The sequence below is a fragment of the Triturus cristatus genome, chromosome 11 (assembly GCF_964204655.1).
Source record: "Triturus cristatus chromosome 11, aTriCri1.1, whole genome shotgun sequence".
In the NCBI taxonomy this organism is placed as follows: Eukaryota; Metazoa; Chordata; class Amphibia; order Caudata; family Salamandridae; genus Triturus; species Triturus cristatus.
In genome coordinates this window covers 1,049,894,466-1,049,912,317 of record NC_140594.1, presented here as the reverse complement: position 1 = coordinate 1,049,912,317, position 17,852 = coordinate 1,049,894,466, and the positions used below count along the sequence as shown (strand labels likewise).

At 45.6% G+C, this 17,852-nt stretch overlaps 1 protein-coding gene across 1 annotated transcript in view; it reads right to left on the bottom strand.

Moving 5' to 3' along the window:
• LOC146785933 (T-kininogen 2-like) overlaps positions 1 to 17,852 on the bottom strand; it is a 71,887-nt gene that overhangs the window by 33,130 nt on the left and 20,905 nt on the right. The window contains exons 3-5 of the mRNA XM_085635333.1: positions 14,303 to 14,390; positions 12,649 to 12,821; positions 8,574 to 8,675 (exon numbers count right to left, since the gene is read on the bottom strand). Of these exons, the coding sequence (XP_085491459.1) occupies positions 8,574 to 8,675; positions 12,649 to 12,821; positions 14,303 to 14,390 (363 nt within the window). The remainder of the gene's footprint in view (positions 1 to 8,573; positions 8,676 to 12,648; positions 12,822 to 14,302; positions 14,391 to 17,852) is intronic.

The following is a 17,852-nucleotide window of genomic DNA, read 5'->3' as shown; positions in this document are numbered from 1 at the left end:
TTTAATGCCCAGAGTTCTCTTACTTTGGATCCATCTATTTAGATTCACTTTAACTTAACAGATGCACCCCAGTTATTTGTTAACACAATGCAGTGTTAATATAATTCCTTCATCTATCAGGGAAACAAAAAGAATCATGAATTGGTAAAAATCTGGTAAAGGTGTATGGCTTCACTGGATACCCGTAAATCCTCATAAGAGTGCTCCTCTAGTCTGGGTCTTATTAAGTAATAAAGAATTTAACAAAATAGCCGCTACACCACAGGTTGTGCTGTCTTAAAAAACAAAAAGAATTCACACCCATTTTTTAGAAAGGTAAGCTTGCCTGTTAAATGCCTTTTTAATTAAGTCCCTTGAATAATTGTTTGATAAAATGATTCAAACATTGCTGATAAATTGGTTTGGCGAAATGGCTTTATTCTAGATACCCAGTCTTGGTTCCAACCATTGGTAGATGATAGATCAAGCAAAGGTTTTGTCCTTCCAGTGTCAAAAGGCGATTTACCTCACAAATCATGAATCCTCATTAATCTAAGGAGTGCCTTTGATGAGTTAAAGAGGGGAGAGGTGAGGCTCACACAGCCGTGCTGTCCAACAGGTGCGTGGAAAAGAAATCGAAGGTACATCATTGCCTTATATCATGCTAATTTGATCAAGTTGAGGTTGTGAAGTTGAGTACTGAGAACACAATCTTTGAGGGTTGAGAAAGGAATATGACAAGGTTGTGTGTGACCAGCCCTGCTTTAAAAACTATCAGTGATGTTACCAAGCTCTTGAATATTGAAACTTATCTAAGGTTGTAGAACTCCATGTGTATATGGATGTTGGAGTTGTGTGTTCTCACAAGGTTATCTCCTTGAAATGTATAAGGATTCAAGGTTATCCGTTTATATGTGTTAAGAGGCAGTTCTTCTTCTTACAAAAGAGAAGGGTCTGTTGGGTGCTACAGAGGCTTCTTGCTGTTCATATTTGTATTCAGAACTTTAATGGGTTTTAAAGGGTGCAATCTCCTGCAGTTGTTGTCTACTATTCTCTAGGCGTCCACAGTGGCCTGAAGACACAACACATTGCTCCTCAACTCATAGGAACCAATTCTGCTGAGCACTGGTGGCTTGACCTGCTCCAACTTGCAAAACACAAGCCAATTCCTTAGATCTCAGGTGTCTTCTCTTGGTATTAAATTTTGTACCGGCAAGCAAACGATTAGGTAATCATGTCATTAATCTATGCTCACCTTTGAAATACTAAAGCTACTTTGTTTGACTTCAATGTAGTTTTTCTTCACTTTCCCCATTAGTGGTGTGGGTCAGGATGGAATTGACACAGCAATCATGGTGTTCACTTTCTGGGTTGTGGTGAAAATAGATTACACCCATTGGAGCATGCAGTTTTTTTTCCACATCTTGATCACCTGAAGCTAAAGTTCAAGTACACAGTGGGGTACTGAGTGATTTGAGTATGCCCTGGCATCAAAATCACCCTATCCAAAAAGTGCATGAGTGGCACTGTTATGCCTACTGTTAGACCTGGCACCATTGGCGTGGGTCACCCTTCCATTTTTGTCTGTGCCTCAATGTGTTTTGTGTTGGTGTTAGCTGCTCAGGGCACTGTGCCACTGCCATCCAGTGCCACAGTGCAAGTGCTCCCGATGGTAAAATGTATTATGTGAATTGACTTCCACGTTTGGCATATTTGGTTTACTGTCAGTCCCTAGTAGAGTGCACCAGGGGTGCCAAGGGCTTGTATATCCAAATGCTGCTAGTGGGCTTGCAGCACTGATTGTGCCACCCACCGAAGCATCGGGGTAAAATGTGTCTAGGATCTGCCACTGCAGAACCTGCGCGCGGTCTGGTACCGTCGCGCTGACTGAGCAAGTGTCCCCACTTGCCAGTCCCTAAACCTTCCCTTAACTACATGTTAGTCACCCCTCTGGTAGGCCCAAGCGCAGGGTGCATTGTAGGCATAAGGTAGGACATGCCCTGATGTGTGTGGCATGTCTTAATAGTGAATTACAACCATTTTCGTTTTTCACTATTGAAGGCTACCTGCTCTCCATAGGCCAGTATGGGCTGCTGGGATCGCTACACGCTGTGACCCCAGTGGACTCAGAGAGTATGGTAGAAAGTCATGTTTAGTATGCCTGAACTCGGGGTAATAAAATACATCTTTTAGTAAAGGTTATTTTAATATCCTGGGTTTGCAAATGCTACTTTCAGAAAGTTAGCCTTTGCGTGCCTGACCATCTCAGTCCGCCTCTGCTGTGGGTGTGTGTTCTGCCTAGCAACAGTACAGGAGCAGGGCTGGGGGATTCCAGGAGACAGGTTGGCTGCCAGGTGGTGGGTAGAGAGATTACACCAGGATGGGTGGGAGGAGTACACCTTGACTCTTGAATAGACCTGTGCTCTGCCACCACAAAGCCGGCTCCGCCCCCCTGTGGAGCGGCTGATGTCTCTGCCCTGCTGCTGAAAGGAAAGAGCAGAGTCACCAAAACAAAGTACTCCAGAACTGGACTGAGCCAGGCCCAGGCCCCCTGGCGCTAAAGAACAAAAGAATCCCTGTATAAAAGTAGGAGCCTGGCTCCTAAGAAATCAGATCCAGATTGAACCACGAAGGAACTCTGCCCGACTAGAAGGACCTGGAAGAAGCTGAAGGAGGAGTAACTTTCCCTGACCTGAGGGATTGGCCTGCAGTAGGTGCCTTGCTGAGGAAGGAGAGGAAAAAGACTGAAAGAGACTTTTGCACTTTGTTCTTCAACTATCTCCAAGGGCTTGGAAGAAGAGCTTGCCCCCTGAACTGAACCCCAGGACCAGTGGGTTCACCGTGTCTCCGCTCGTCTGAGAACTCGAGCCGTGTGCTTTCTCCCGCCGGAGTGCTCTGCGCACCTTGCCACCCCTCCTAGGGCCGTGACACCCAGAAGCCTGGCCGCCTCCCCTCGCCAAGAGCCCCGCTCTGCCTGAGTCGCTCTGGACCCATCGAGTCTGGCCGCCCCGCTTCCCTGTCACCTGCCTGCCACTGGAGCGTGCCTGGTGCCCTCTCGCCCTCCCGCCGGATTTCTAATTGGGAAGTGAAATCAAGCCTCGGACGGCCGCCCGTACGTCGTAACGTATCCGGCCGCCCCGCTTCACCTCCCAGCCTGAGTCTGACCGTGCCGCCCCCCGAAGTGACCTCCCGCACAGTCCGTGTCGGAGGCCCTGGGTCGCACCTGTCTACCGAGAGCCGCCCGCTGAATTCTTGATCCGGAAACCCGCGAGGTGCAGAACCTGCATCTCCCCCGAAGACTCGTCCAAGCACATCGCACGTTCCCAGGTACAGTGAACTCTCTATCGGACTCGGGGTCCGCAACGTTCTGATTTCCCCGTATCACTGTACCCCGGGTGCACAGCGCATCATTGTGACTGGACCGACTCAACCGAGCCCTGTGAAGCGCTCGTGATCGAATAAGTTACCAAAGAAAGGAACAGTGCCTAATTATCATCTTGTGGCTTCCATTTCGCAACCGTTATTGATGGTCTTGTACATGCCTGCGTAACAAAGAATCTTTTATATAAAGCATCCGTATTTTTGATACAACTTACGCCTGGTGACCATTTGTGGGGGATCGTTGTGGTTTACTGTGTGTGATCATAAATGCTTAACTGACTAGCGCCCTGAAGTTTAGCCCTGACTGCTCGCGCCACACTACCTATAGGGTGAGCAGGGGTTGTTCTGAAGGGGTAATTCTCTCGCCCTGAATAGAAGAAGGGACCACTGCTTGTCACAAGTACCTACCTGTGCCAACCAGAGGTTCCCCATTCTAACATTGGTGGCAGCGGTGGGATTTCGAATTTGCATTTATGATTTACATACAGTGAATTATTGATCCCCACATAGAGCAGACCTATAACGCAGCCACAGATTGATTGACAGTTGTTGCTAAAGAAGAATCTCCACCTTAAGAAACCATGCCTAGCTCAGTCAATGGAGGCGGAGCGTCCTCTGTATTCTCTGGAGTGGACGACATCGATTGGGAGCCCGAGGCACTGAGGAAGTGCACAAATGATGTCCTGAAGGGATATCTCTCCAAGTACAGAATTAAGCAAAGTGGACTTGGCAACAAAGATCAGTACGTGACAGCGCTGAGAGCCTGGCACGAATCAAAGTTCCCAGAGAATGCACAGGAGGTGATACCCCTGGAAGGTGTTTTTGAGCCTAACAGAGGCCTGTCGCCCGAAGAGATGGCCGACAGGAGTGCTGCACAAGCACATGAGATGGAGATGGCAAAACTGCAAATGGAGATGGAAAGGCAGAAACTGGCCATGGAGCATGAGGTAAAAATGAGGGAGTTGGATCTCAAGGCCAGGAGTTTAGACAACTCACCCTCTGGTGGCAGCAATTCAACAGAGTCAAGGGTGCACATTCCTAAAGATGTAGTCAAAGAATATTATAAGCAGGATGATATTGGGCAGTGGTTCAGGGCCTATGAAGTAGCCATGTCCTCCCACTGGGTCCCTGAGAAGGATTGGGGAGCGGGGTTGTGGGGAAGGTTCCTGAGTGAGGGGCGGGACACACTGCTGGATCTCCCCTCTGATGTCACCACATCCTATCCACACATGAAGGAGCCTCTTATGACAAGGTATGGGTTAACTCCTGAATTGTACAGACAGAGATTTAGGGATTGCACCAAGAAACCTGGTACCACTTATGTATAATATGTGACCTTTTTTTGCAGAGCGCTGGATGGTTGGGTGAAGGGTAGCAAAGTGAATGATTACCAAGGGCTGTTTGATTTAATTGCATGGGAGCACTTGTCGGATAATTGTTTTCCTGAGCTACGCCAGCACCTGATCGATAGCAAGCTGTCCAACCCGAGGAAGCTTGCTGAGGAGGCGGACCGCTGGATCAGTACCAGGGTCCACAAGGGTCCCGTGGGAGGCCCCGCCAAAGGTGTTCAGGGTCCCCAGCAGAAGAGTGGGGGGGACAAGGGTAAACAGAGGGAGTTCTACAGAGGGCCCCAAAGTAATTCCCAAGGGAACCAAGGGAAAGGTTCTCAGCCACCCCCACCCCCGAAGCAGACCGGGGCCCCGACAGGTAACCCTGTTCAAAGAGGGCCCCTCAGATGTTACAAGTGTAACAACCTGGGGCACATTTCCGTGGATCCCAAGTGCCCCCTGTATGGTAAACCAGCACCCTCTGGTGCTCCACCCCCCAAGCAGGTGAATAGTGTAGCCTTGGGGAGGGAGATAGATGTCCAAGGGGCGGGGGATCCCGTACAGATGACCCTAGTCTCATTAGAGGACAGTGAGATGGTCGCTGAGGCCCAGCTGCCCCCAATACTCAAAAGTATGGGCAGTGGGTGACCATAAATGGCAAGAGGGTGGGGGCTCTTAGAGATACAGGAGCCAGTGTGACTGCTGTCAAGCAACACCTGGTGTCTCAAGAGCAGGTTGTCCCACACGCATTCTGCCGTGTTGTCAACGCCGACAACACAGAGAGTCAGTGTCCAATGGCTCAGGTTCCCTTTGAGTGGGGGGGGGGTCTCTGGTACTCTGCAAGTGGCTGTGAGAGAGGCCATGCCTGTTGATTGTCTCCTAGGTAACGATTTGGAGAGCTCCCCTTAGGAAAAGGTGGAGAAGACAACTCACCTGCGGATGGTGGGATTGCCTGATTGGGCGCGCGTGACCACCCGGTCGATGGCAGCCGGTAGGGGTGTTGAAGGAACCCTGGAGCCTGAGGGAGAGGCCCAGGAACCGGCCTTAGAGAGAGGGCAAGGGAGGCACGGGAATCCGGCTCCTGAAGTTCCCACGGCCCAGGAGGAAGCAGACCTTGAGGGGGATGCCCTGGAGCCTACCGGGGAACAGATAGCCGAACTGGGGGACCTGCCTGAGCTGACCCATTGGCAGCAAGAAGGAGGCCCCACCAGGGAGGAATTCTGCAGGGAGCAGTAAGAGTGCCCCTCTCTAGAGGGTATGCGGCAGCAGGCTGCAGCCCAGGCCAATGGTGATCAGTCCGGAACTCACTTGATCTACTGGGAGAACGACCTCCTATACTCCGAGCCTAAGGTTGCTGAACCTGGGTCAGCCCGTGCACTGGTGGTACCCCAGAAGTTCAGAGCCTTCCTACTGGGGCTGGCTCACGACGTACCGTTAGCAGGACATTTGGGGCAGGACAAGACCTTTGAAAGGCTTGTCACCCACTTTTATTGGCCCCAAATGCGCAGGAGTTCTGACACTCACTGCAGGACATGCCAGACTTGCCAGGCAAGTGGCAAGAGTGGAAGGAAGCTGAGAGCTCCACTCCAACCCTTCCCTGTGGTCAGTACCCCATTCCAGCGGGTGGGGATTGACATTGTGGGGCCGCTGGACCCCAAGACAGCCATGGGCAACAGGTTTATCCTGGTCTTGGTGGACCATGCCACCCGGTACCCTGAAGCCATCCCTCTGAGGACAGTGACGGCCCCCGTGGTGGGACGGGCACTGATGGGAATTTTCTCACGAGTAGGATTCCCTCTAGAAGTGGTGTCTGACAGGGGGACCAACTTCATATTGAAATATATGAAGTCCCTTTGGCAAGAGTGTGGTGTAACCTACAAGTTCACCACACCTTACCATCCCCAAGGAAACGGGTTGGTTGAGCGCTTCAACCGAACCCTGAAGGGCATGATTATGGGTCTCGAGGAACCCATGAGGCGTAAGTGGGACGTCCTCTTACCATGCCTTCTCTTTGCGTACCGCGAGGTGCCACAAAAGTCTCTAGGGTTCAGTCCCTTTGAGCTTTTGTATGGCCACCCAGTACGAGGACCTCTTAGTCTGGTCAAGGAAGGCTGGGAGCAATCTCCCAGGAAACCTCCCCAGAATGTATACAGTTACATGCTGGCTTTCCGGAACCAGACTAGGCGTTTCAGGCAACTTGCTGAGGCAAACCTGGAAGCCAGCCAGGAGGAAATGAAGTGGTGGTACGACCAGAACGCCACTCTGGTTGAGCTTCAGCCTGGCCAAAAAGTGTGGGTCCTGGCCCCTGTGGAGCCTTGTGCACTCCAGGACAAGTGGACAGGACCCTTTGAGATTGTGGAGCGCAAGAGTTCTGTCACCTACTTGGTGAACTTGCGGTCTCCTAGGAACCCCTTAAGGGTCCTACATGTCAATCGACTGAAGCCCCACTTGGAGAGGTCCGAAGTGGGCATGCTCTTGGCTACCGATGATGGGACGGAAGAGGAGTCCGAGCCTCTTCCTGACCTCTTGGTAGCCTCAGAGCGAGACGGGTCAGTGGATGGAGTTAACCTCTCACCCACCCTGACCCCTGAGCAACAGGGTGACTGTCGCCAGCTGCTGGGGCAGTTCCCTGACCTGTTCTCCCTGGTTCCTGGTATCACAAATTGGTGCGTCCATGATGTAGATACAGGAGACAGCTTACCTGTGAAGCACAAGGCCTACCGGGTAACTGACAGGGTCAGAGCCTGCATCAAAGAGGAGGTCTTGAAGATGCTTGCCCTAGGGGTGGTTGAGTCCTCCAGCAGTCCTTGGGCCAGCCCAGTGGTCTTGGTCCCAAAGGCTGCAGCGCCGGGTGCCACGCCCGAACTCCGGTTCTGTGTGGACTACTGAGGACTCAACTCAGTCACGAAGACTGACGCGCACCCCATCCCCAGAGCTGATGAGCTCATCGATCGGTTAGGGGCTGCACGGTACCTCAGCACGTTCGATTTAACGTCTGGGTACTGGCAGATCGCCTTAACTGATGGGGCCAAAGAGAGGTCCGCATTCTCTACACCAGATGGGCATTACCAGTTCCGGGTGATGCCCTTCCCCATTCTAACACCTACAATGCTCCAGTGTAGGTACCACAGTTAGGAGGAGTTTCTTGTGTTCCCTGATAAACATTTGTGAGAAGGTGTGGCAGATGTTAATCTTAATTGAAGTATTGTCTGCCATGTTAACTTCAGTGTGACTGGAAGGAAAGTGAAACAATAACATATAAATCTGAGCTAAGAGATTAAAAGTTTTACACTGACTTTCAAACATGGTTAAGAAACACTAAGGGCCTAATTTATATGTTGCAGAGAGAGAACTCTGTTGCAATAGCGATCGTGTTCCCTCCCGGCCCACCCAATCTAAATGCGGGCAGACCTTAAGTTTGGCCATGACGGTGACTACTCCGTAAGGGACAGTAAAAAACACAAAATACCCCACCCCCCACCATGGAAGAGGACTCCCATGGCGAGGGGGACATTAACTTTTTTATTTTCAAAAAGAAAATCCCACATCAGAATTTTTGTTTTCGAGAAAAAGAAACCAGATTGGTGCAAGGCTCCATCATGTTGACGGATTCCTGCACCAAACTGTAAAAGCCAATGCTTGAGAAATGACCCCCAGCTTGGTGGTCATTTCTAAATTTGCAGGTGGCATCTCCGCCAGGGCAACAGCGTAATTTACTCTGCCGCCATGGTTGAGAAATGAGCCTCCCACCAAAAATTAAATTAGACCCTAAGTCAAGATTCTATGTTGTAACATTTGTAGCACACTAGCACAAGAAATGTAGGACACCTACCCTGGATCCTAATATCATTGGTAGAACATGTGTTACTTGTACGATCTACTTACTTCACCCATTTTGCAGTCCGGATTTAATTCTAGAATTGTATTCTTGGCGCAGTCAGTTTCTTTGATTGTATATTCAATGTCATAGTTCCACCCAGCTACTACCTGTAATAATCATGCATGAAAAATGTGTATAATTTAAAATATGCTTAAATGTAAATTACGTAAAGAAATTATAAACAATACATAAAAGTTAAATGCATACACCGGAGCACAATACATGACCGCTAGTCTGAAAATGTGAAAAGATATTTTAGTATTCTCGTATGAGTTTCAACAATTATTTGGCTTTCAGCTGCAGGTACCGAATCTGAAATCATAGATTGCAGGTGGCCTTGGGCGACGAGACCCCTGAGCCGCCACGTGCCCCAAACTCTAAGGCGTCACTTCTCACCTCCAGCAGAACACAAGGGAGGTCTCAGGGGCAAGTCACTCCCCGACCCCCAGTGACAGCGTGCGCGGCCATGGCCCGATTTGACCTCCGAGCCAACACACGCCCAGCAATCCGTTGCCCCATGATAAGAAGGGAAGGGCGACTTCTGGGAGGGGGGTCAGTACGCCAGCTAGCCAACCCCCTCCCCCACAACACAAGACGGCCTCTGCGGGGGCTCTGCCATCCTGCCATCCCACTGAGGTGAGGGAGGACCAGGGGGTAAATTATCGCTGATAACCTGCCATTTAGGGGTGGATTGGGGGCCCTGTTGTGCAGAGCTCAGGAGAGACGTGTATTGTCGGTAACCCTGGGCATAGTTCGCGTAGTAGCACTACGCGTAGCTACGCGAACTGTGTAGTGCGGTAGGGAAATGCTGTTCGCAATGATTGCACAGTGCCGGATGCTTGTCCACACTGTGCAATCATTGCAAACGGTATCATGCACAGTGCAAGCGGTCGTTTTCTGCCTCTCGAGTAGATTTGTACTCGAGCGGCTGCTTTCTCAACGCGGACTGGTAGTTTCTCATCGTGAGCGGTCGCGAGCATACGCGACCACTCGGAATGCGAAACCTGACCTCCCCGCGTTGAGAATCTCACCGGGAGGTTTATTTTCCACGCTCGCCATCGGCAACTTGATGTTGCCGATCGCGAACTAGGAAAAAGTCTCGCCGGGATGTTGATTTTGCTCGCTCGTGGTCGCCAACTTGACGTTGAGGATCACGAGTGAGCAAAAAATGCCCGCTACGCTACACGTTTTTGCACTGTGCTACGTGCGATTCGCGTAGCGCGTAGTTGCGCAAATTAGGCACACTTCGCGAGCATAGTGTCGTTTTACGCCCAGACCAAATTGTCGGGTGTCCTCCCTGGGCATGCCCCCATCAGTGCTTAATTTGAGCTGATGGTTGCCGGTGGGGGCCACCAGCACTCACTTTTGTGGACCGACACATATATTTTCAGGTCAGACATTTACAAGAGCAAGAGAGGGAGAAACACACAAAGGGCAAAGAAGGAGAAAGATGAAAAACGGTTACAAAGGAAGAAAGCAGAAACCTGTAGGAGAGAGATAAAGGGGCAGGCAGTGTCTGGTAGTGGATTAAAGAGGCGTGAGGTGGAAACAGGACTACGTGGTATTGTATCCCCCAACTTTCAATTGCTTTGGCTGCGTGCTTCTGAGCAGAGCCCCGGGAACTGGCACTCATTCTTTTACAAGTTAAGCACTGACTTCCATCCATGACAACAAACTGCATGGGGTAATGGTTCAGTTCACTACAGTCACTGGCTTTCTTGCCCTGTGCATTATGGTATTTTCCGATTATATGTGTAAATGATCCGAAAGTTAGAGCGCTTTAGTGTCAGGGATGGTTGACCAGTCTTTAGCTTGGAAGTTTCTCCTCATATAGTTCCCCTTTCATTTCTTTGCTTTTCTGCTTTTTTATTGTATCTTAATAGGGGAACAGCCATTACAACGCGGTTTTTACCACGCGTTGCCATTACATCGCATGCGTTACAACGCATGCGATGTTACAACGCCTGGTAAAAACCACACATACCATTACATCGCATGCGCTTTTGCAACGCATGTGATGTAATGTGTAATGGCGGTGGCTATCCAAGTCGTTGTGAGGAAACAGAGGCTGTTTCCTCACAACGACGTGCACCAAGCAGGAAGGAGAAAGCAGGAACCAGGAGCAGAGATGGCGACGCTGGAGAGGAGAGAGGTAAGGGTGTTTGAGCTTGGGGTGAGGGTTACTTTTGTAGGGTTTAGGGTAGTGTAAACGTAGTGTTGTAATGTTTGTGTGGGTTTTTTTATAACGTTTTAGTGTGTTTTTTTTGTAGTGTAGTGTAGTGTAGTTTTGTAGTGTTTGTTTAGTGTAGTGTATTAGGGTTTAGGGTAGAGTAGTAGGGTTTATGTAGCATAGTGTTTTAGGGTTTAGGGTAGTGTTGTAATGTTTGAGTAGTGAAGTATTTTAGGGGTTAGGGTAGTGTAGTGTTTTATGGTTTAGGGAAGTGTAGTAGTGTTTGTGTAGTGTAGTGTTTTAGGGTTTAGGGTAGTGTTGTAGTGTTTGTGTAGTGTAGTGTTTTAAGGTTTAGGGTAGTGCAGTGTTTTAGGGTTTAGGGTAGTGTGGTAGTGTTTGTGTAGTGTAGTGTTTTAGGGTTTAGGGTAGTGTTGTAGTGTTTTAGGGTTTAGGATACTGTTGTAGAGTTTTAGAAGTGTAGTGTTTTAGGGTAGTGTTGTAGTGTTTGAGTATTGTAGTGCATTAGGGTTTAGGGTAGTGTTGTAGTGTGTAGTGTAGTGTTTTAATGTAGTGTCATGGGTTCATGCAGGGTAGTGTAGTGTTATTGTAGTGAGAGGACTGGATGGCGGGGGAGGGTTGTGTAGGGGTAGGGTAGTCACTTACCATGCAAACTTTCACCACGAGTATAGCTTTACCACGCATGCCTTTGCGTTGTAATGGCATGCGTGGTAAAAGCATACTTGTGGTAAAAGTTTGCGATGGAATGGCATCGCGTAGTAATACCCGCGTTGTAATGGCATGCGTGGTATTACTATGCGATGTAATGACATACATCCATCTTAAGAGGATACGACAGCTCTCCGGGCAGTGCTAACGGGTTGTTTGCATGCCGCTCACTTCATCTGCAGTGCACCGCATCCTACATAGCCACTTCTTTTAAACCACAAGCCCAATATAGAATTTGGTTGTCCATGGTATATCATTGTTTTATCATTCCAAGATAGCCAACATGTTGGTTCTAAATACAGCGGACACTTTAAAGCAATAGACTATTTACTATACCTTTGCAGGACAGACACCCGTTGCTATGCTTAGATTACTTAATGAAAGCATATGCAGTTGCGTTTAGATGGCAGTATGTTTTCTTCTTTTTACTTTTGTATTCTTTTAGTTCATCGTCCATATGTTGTTGAGCTTGTGTGTGTTTTGTTGAGGTTGTGTCAGAGGGTGAATGCAAGACTGAGTCTGTGGATGGATTAATGGATGCATGCGTGCAAAGATAAGTGACAGAGTGTTTGTATGAGATCTTACTGAGTGCCTAAACCCTTTATTAACACAAAAGGCTCTTTTATTCATAAGCAAAACCTTTTGTCATTGCCAATGATTGGTTGTTATGTATATTTGAATATGTGCTTTTAAAAGTAGTTGTGTTTACTTTTAAATTTTTTATTTTGGTGACATTTTAATGAGCAAAGCCTGTAACAAGAATTGTCCAGAATCAGAGGGTGGGAGGTAGACCAGAACCTAAGGGGTTAAAAATAGCAGTGTTGCTCATTGAGAGGGGAGGGGGAGTGACTTCTTTCCCTCAGGCCCTTGCTCTATGATCCATGCAGTTCCCCTTAAATGTAGCTAGTCTATTCAGTGGTGTAGAAAGGGTACCATGGATCCCCGCTGCCCGCAAGGAGACTGACCCAGCCGCAGGATGGGACAGTCATAATTGGGATCTAGAGGGACCCTCACGTCCAAGGGCCTTGGTGCCACTGTACTTGCTATACACTTATAGGCTCACCCCAGGCTCTATGCCCACATGAACACACATGCAATCACTTCCAGTCAGAAAGAATATATAGCCCCAAAACACATGGAAAGGGACACCGAGCAGCACACATACAAATATTGCAAATACATACCTGCCTGGTCGCCTTCTTTACATTTGTCACATTGAAGAGATTAGGTTGGTTGCTTTCGTCATTGAATTTTTTAACGGCATGTTTAAGGATGGGCACCAGCTCGTGACTGTTGGTGGGTATGGGATGTGGACATCCAAGACACGTATAATGTGTAGAAACCACAGGACCTTCAGCTTAAAGAACAACATAAAAGATGTCAGCTTCAAGCCAAGTACCATTTCCTTTCAAACCTCCCTCTCTCCCTCCCTCTCGGACAGCATCTCTGTTGCTCCACCCAATGCCATGTGATTGCATTGACAAAACACTTACTACTCCTGACAAAGCATTGAGGCATTTTATAATGGGAAGCACACTATTCAGTAGCCCAAAGTTACAGGTTAATCCAGTAGTTATTCATTACTCTTGTAGAATTGTTGGTTACTGGGTTAGTACTGTGCAGAAAATGAATAATTTCCTTTATTTTCAAATGATGATTTATTAAGTTATTAGGAGTTAAGTGTAATTCTTAGAGTGTGGTAGTATACATGGAAAAAGTAAGGCGAGGAAATAGGGTGGAGGAGATTAGATATTGTGAGGTATCAAGGAGAGGGTAAACAGAATGAGACATTGTGATTTGTGGGAGCTGGTTGAGTAGATAGGCTTTGGTATCGCAAGAATGGTAACTCAGAAGGAAAGTTTATTATTCATAAGGAGGGGTTATGGTTAGTTTACTGAAGTTTAGTGGCCATCAGGCATGTAGAAATCAGAGGCACAAAGGCTGCTTACAGAGGCTACCTGAAGCTTGAGTGGTTCACTGCAACTCTGTGTAACAGGCACCTTTCAAGATTTATTGACATAAGAACTGCTCAACCAACTACAGAGGACATAAGTTTTCGATTTATAGGTCTGCCATTTATTAGAGATGAGCGAGCAACAAATTAACATGGAAAGCTGAGCCAAGGGTCTTGGTTTGCTCTAAGAGCCATTGCACGAACTGAGGTATGAAAACTTCTTGCAAGTAAATCACAAACATCATGTAAAAATGATACAGTTTCTTCAAAATTCAAAAAAGTGTATTTCTTTAACATGCAGAAGCATTTCACCTTAGTGCATCAGTTTATATCACTGCAGCGAGGCACCTATTATTAGTAACACTTTCTAAACCTAAACTTATGTGCATGTCTGGCCTCACCCACTCTGACCACAATGACATTAGTGAAGTACGTGGCATGTCGATTGTCCTGTGCACCCTGTATTTGCTCTAGAGTCTTATTATAAATGGAGCAATATTACAGTGTATTGAGAGATTTAGATAAATTGCATATCCTGAACTTGTGTATTTCAAGGTGCTCTCATGTGATAATGATGAAAACAAAGGCTTGTTGAAAGGAAATGTTTGCCTAAGATCACAGTTTTGTCAAGCCAGGTTTCTGGTTTCACATTGTTCAAAGCACCCACTAGATGGGTATCTCTTGCTCTCTCTTCTTTTACATCAAAGGTTAATCCTTTGTGTTTAATTCTTGTCGTATAAGGTTAGAGTGTGGGTTGCAGGCAGAAGCCACATGAAAGCTCTACTTATTTTGTTTTGGCTCAAGGGTCAAAAAGAACCTCGGGCTGAGACAGAGCCAGGCACCTACCAGGCTTGAGCTTTGTACCATTATTAATAGTTACATACCATTGGTAATATTGCACTGCTGAGAAATGATGCTGCTTCGGTTCTCTGCTTTCTTGATATAAATATGAGCTTTGCATACGCCTGTTGCCTAAAAACAAAGAGAAAATGTGAGCCTCATTGAAGCCTTTTAGCAGAAATATGGCATATTTAAGGCAATATATTTAAATAAGTTGCTTCATCTGTTGCATGTATATATAGCAGAGTTTCTGGTCGCATCCTACATTGATCTAAATAGGCCAAGATGCGGAACAACTTATTTTTCCGACATTTCGTACCACCATTTAGAACATTTGTTGCCGTCCTTAAAGTAATTGTATTTTCCAATATGGCGTGCCAACAGGGTTGCGCCACTAGGGGGCAGTCCGAGTTCAGAGAACAATTATGAAAGCCAGCGTTTTAGGTTTTTCAATTTTTTTTTAGTTCAAAGAAGTCTTATTGCGTTTTTACTAGTAAACAAGGATAAACCGCAATAATACTGATAATAAACAAAAGAAACCATGGTGCACCTCTTTACACATAATGTTCACGGACACGTACAACAAATGTTTGTACAATGATTTATAATACTATTACAGAGTGCCTTTACTGTAGAACTTGAGAATTTATTCACAAGTATGTGTTTAACTATGTTGATTGAAGTATTACTTGATGTTCGATTAAAAACTCATCTTTATTTTGTAGACCTATAGAAAATGGATGACCTAGAATTAATAATTTGATATATGTTTAATAAAGTGGTGAGCATTGACAGCTAAATGTATAAGAATTCTAAAACCGTCCTCACATTATTGTGCTTTACTGGTAATACATGACTCATGATTCCTAAATGTGTGCTATATTGTCTGAGTAACATTTAGTATTTTGAATATTAGTTCAAAACCATTCTCACATGTGTAAAATGTCATTTCAATTTAAATGACAAAACTTATGTGATATATGCATTAAAGTTACATGTATGCATACTCAAACGTAGTTCTCAGTCATACTTACCTTTGAGTAATTTGTTTATTCACTCAATGCCTTATTCAATATGAAGTAAATGTACTGAAGAATTTGAATATGTTTAATTGTGCACACATGTTAAATGTGCACCATATAATTAAATGTTTAACTTGACTTAATGGTTTAGGCCTGTATTTCCCGATCATACATTTCATAAATTACTGTATTCCAGCTTCTGCTAACGTGGGTTCTTGTAGGTATTCACATGCATTGTTAGATTAGAATAGATACATTTTTGTACTAGAGATAGGTACATAGCTTGAGAAGCAGACCTTGACAAAAGCACGTGGGAAACTGGAGCACTAATGAAAGGACTATTCTTTCTTGACCTGGGTGTGAGAATAAGATGTTGTTCCCATGTCTAGTGTCGAACCTTTAGTGAATGTTACAATCTGCAATATGTATACAAACATGGACAATGGACTTTCTGTGATGGTGTGACTAAAGTGGTGTCACTTACAGACTTTGCTAAACTTTTCACTGATTTCTTTGCTGAACTCCCTTTTCTGCAGACTCTATGCAGAACTTACCCTTGTATTTCTTGCGGACACCTTCCATAATTCCACGTTACCCTTTGAATGGACTTTGAGAGGTTTAGATGTCAATGCTTCCTTTGGATTCTTCCCTAAGTGGGGTTTAAGCTAACCCTTATTTCCGACCCACTGAAAACTCTTGATCGAGCGATTGAGAAGTTAACACTTCTTCTACTGGATTTACCTTGCCCTGTCCCTGTTTCCTAAAAGGAACTCACTGATTTCTGAGACTTAGTAGATTAACTGAACCATCTTCTCCCTTGGACTGTGCTTGGGATATAGATGACTGTTTCCTGAACATCAGTTACTGGTATTGTTATTTTGCATCTCTGCCACTGAATTGCTTGTCTGTTTAATTCGGCTCTGCCTCCATTTCTTTAGGAATCTTGTATCTTTATAGCACGTTATTGAGAGTGATTTATTTGAATTTATTTACACATTTGTAATAAACATTCTTAAACTTGGCTACCGATTCCTGGTCCTCACTGTGTAGCTAATGGGTTGCACTGGATAATGAATCAGATTGAAGTTATTAAATGCTAACTTAGTTTCCCCTCAATGTAAAAAAGCTGGAATAGTTGTTTGGGCAAAGTTTCTGCCGACAGGATACAGGAGAAATGTACTGCATCGCCTTAAGTAGTGTAAACATAAGACTCTGTGTTGGACAGGACTATCATGGCATTGCATCTTGTGATTTAATTTAGAGACAATAAAATTAAGAGAGGTTGTAAACAAGAAATTATAGAAATGGAAAAGACACAGAGGTTGGAAGAGTGGCTTCTATGGGTTAGGGCAACCCTTGTCTGGTGTGCCTACATGCCAATAGACCCGATTCAGTCGGACACTCCTGATATTAAAGCCAAAAATGACTTTATTTTGGCTGTCTCCTGCCTGAAATTGTCTCTGCTCCAATAGAAGTCAATCGTGGAAATATATTCTCCTGATTATGTTTTTTTAAAGTCTCCCACTTTCTTTTTCCTAAATGTTTGCATGCATGGGTGTGTGACACAGTCCAGATAATTAAATGTTTGTAGATAAAAGTGTGGGCAGACCCGGAAGTGTGTGGTACAGATGCTGAGTGTGATTCTAAGAAGGGCTGATTGTTGGAAGTACTCATCTTGCTTATCTAGTGAGGTGGAGGGGATGTGGCGTTACAGAGAGAGCTGCAGATCTTGGTAGTGGGGAACCAGCTTCAAGCCCTGGCGTTGGCTCAGCAGCATATGATTCTGACCAAATCAACTGATTTTCCTATCCCTGAAAATTTTTTTGCAAATGTTCTACAAGTTTTTAGAATGTTGGCAGTTACCAGTAAATTTTAATTTGCTATCTAAGTTTTAAGACAGAGAGAAAAAAGTTGAAACATCAACACGTATTGGCAAAGCTAATGGGCCTGGCACTGGCTTTTTCTATGCTTGTTTTTGTTTTGCCATGGGTTTTTTAAAATGTTAGTTTTAAGAGAGCTGCCGGGTCCTCGTCAATGTATAGAAAAAAAACACTGACAGAAAGCAATAGTATTTTTTGGTTTTAAAAAAGCAACTTTGCCATAGCAGTTCTTGACACTGTATGGAACTACTAGTGTACAGATGTGTTCCCTGTGGAAGAGGAGAATGTCGCTCACACTGAACTTAGTCAGTACCTACCCATTGCTCTAGTGGGTGTGAGACAACATGAGTGTCTCAATAACAAAACAGTAGATAAAGAGAGTTTTTTTTGTTTTTTTTGTTTTTTTTTTGAAAGCCCCTATAAATAAGAATATATTACATATAATTTTAGTAAATTAAAATGGTTTTGGGAAATGCCATATCTAAAAAGAGGCAACATAAAGTGCTGGTATTTAAAGTTCATATATAAATAAATAACATTTTAAAAAAACAACCAGATTTACAACTTAAGAGAAAAGAACTATTTTTTAGTGAAACTGATCAATATGTACAGGCTCTGTGCAGCCACTCAAAGACAAGTGAGCCAATCAGTAAATTAGGGAGACGATTGCAACATGCTATAACCTGTGGTCA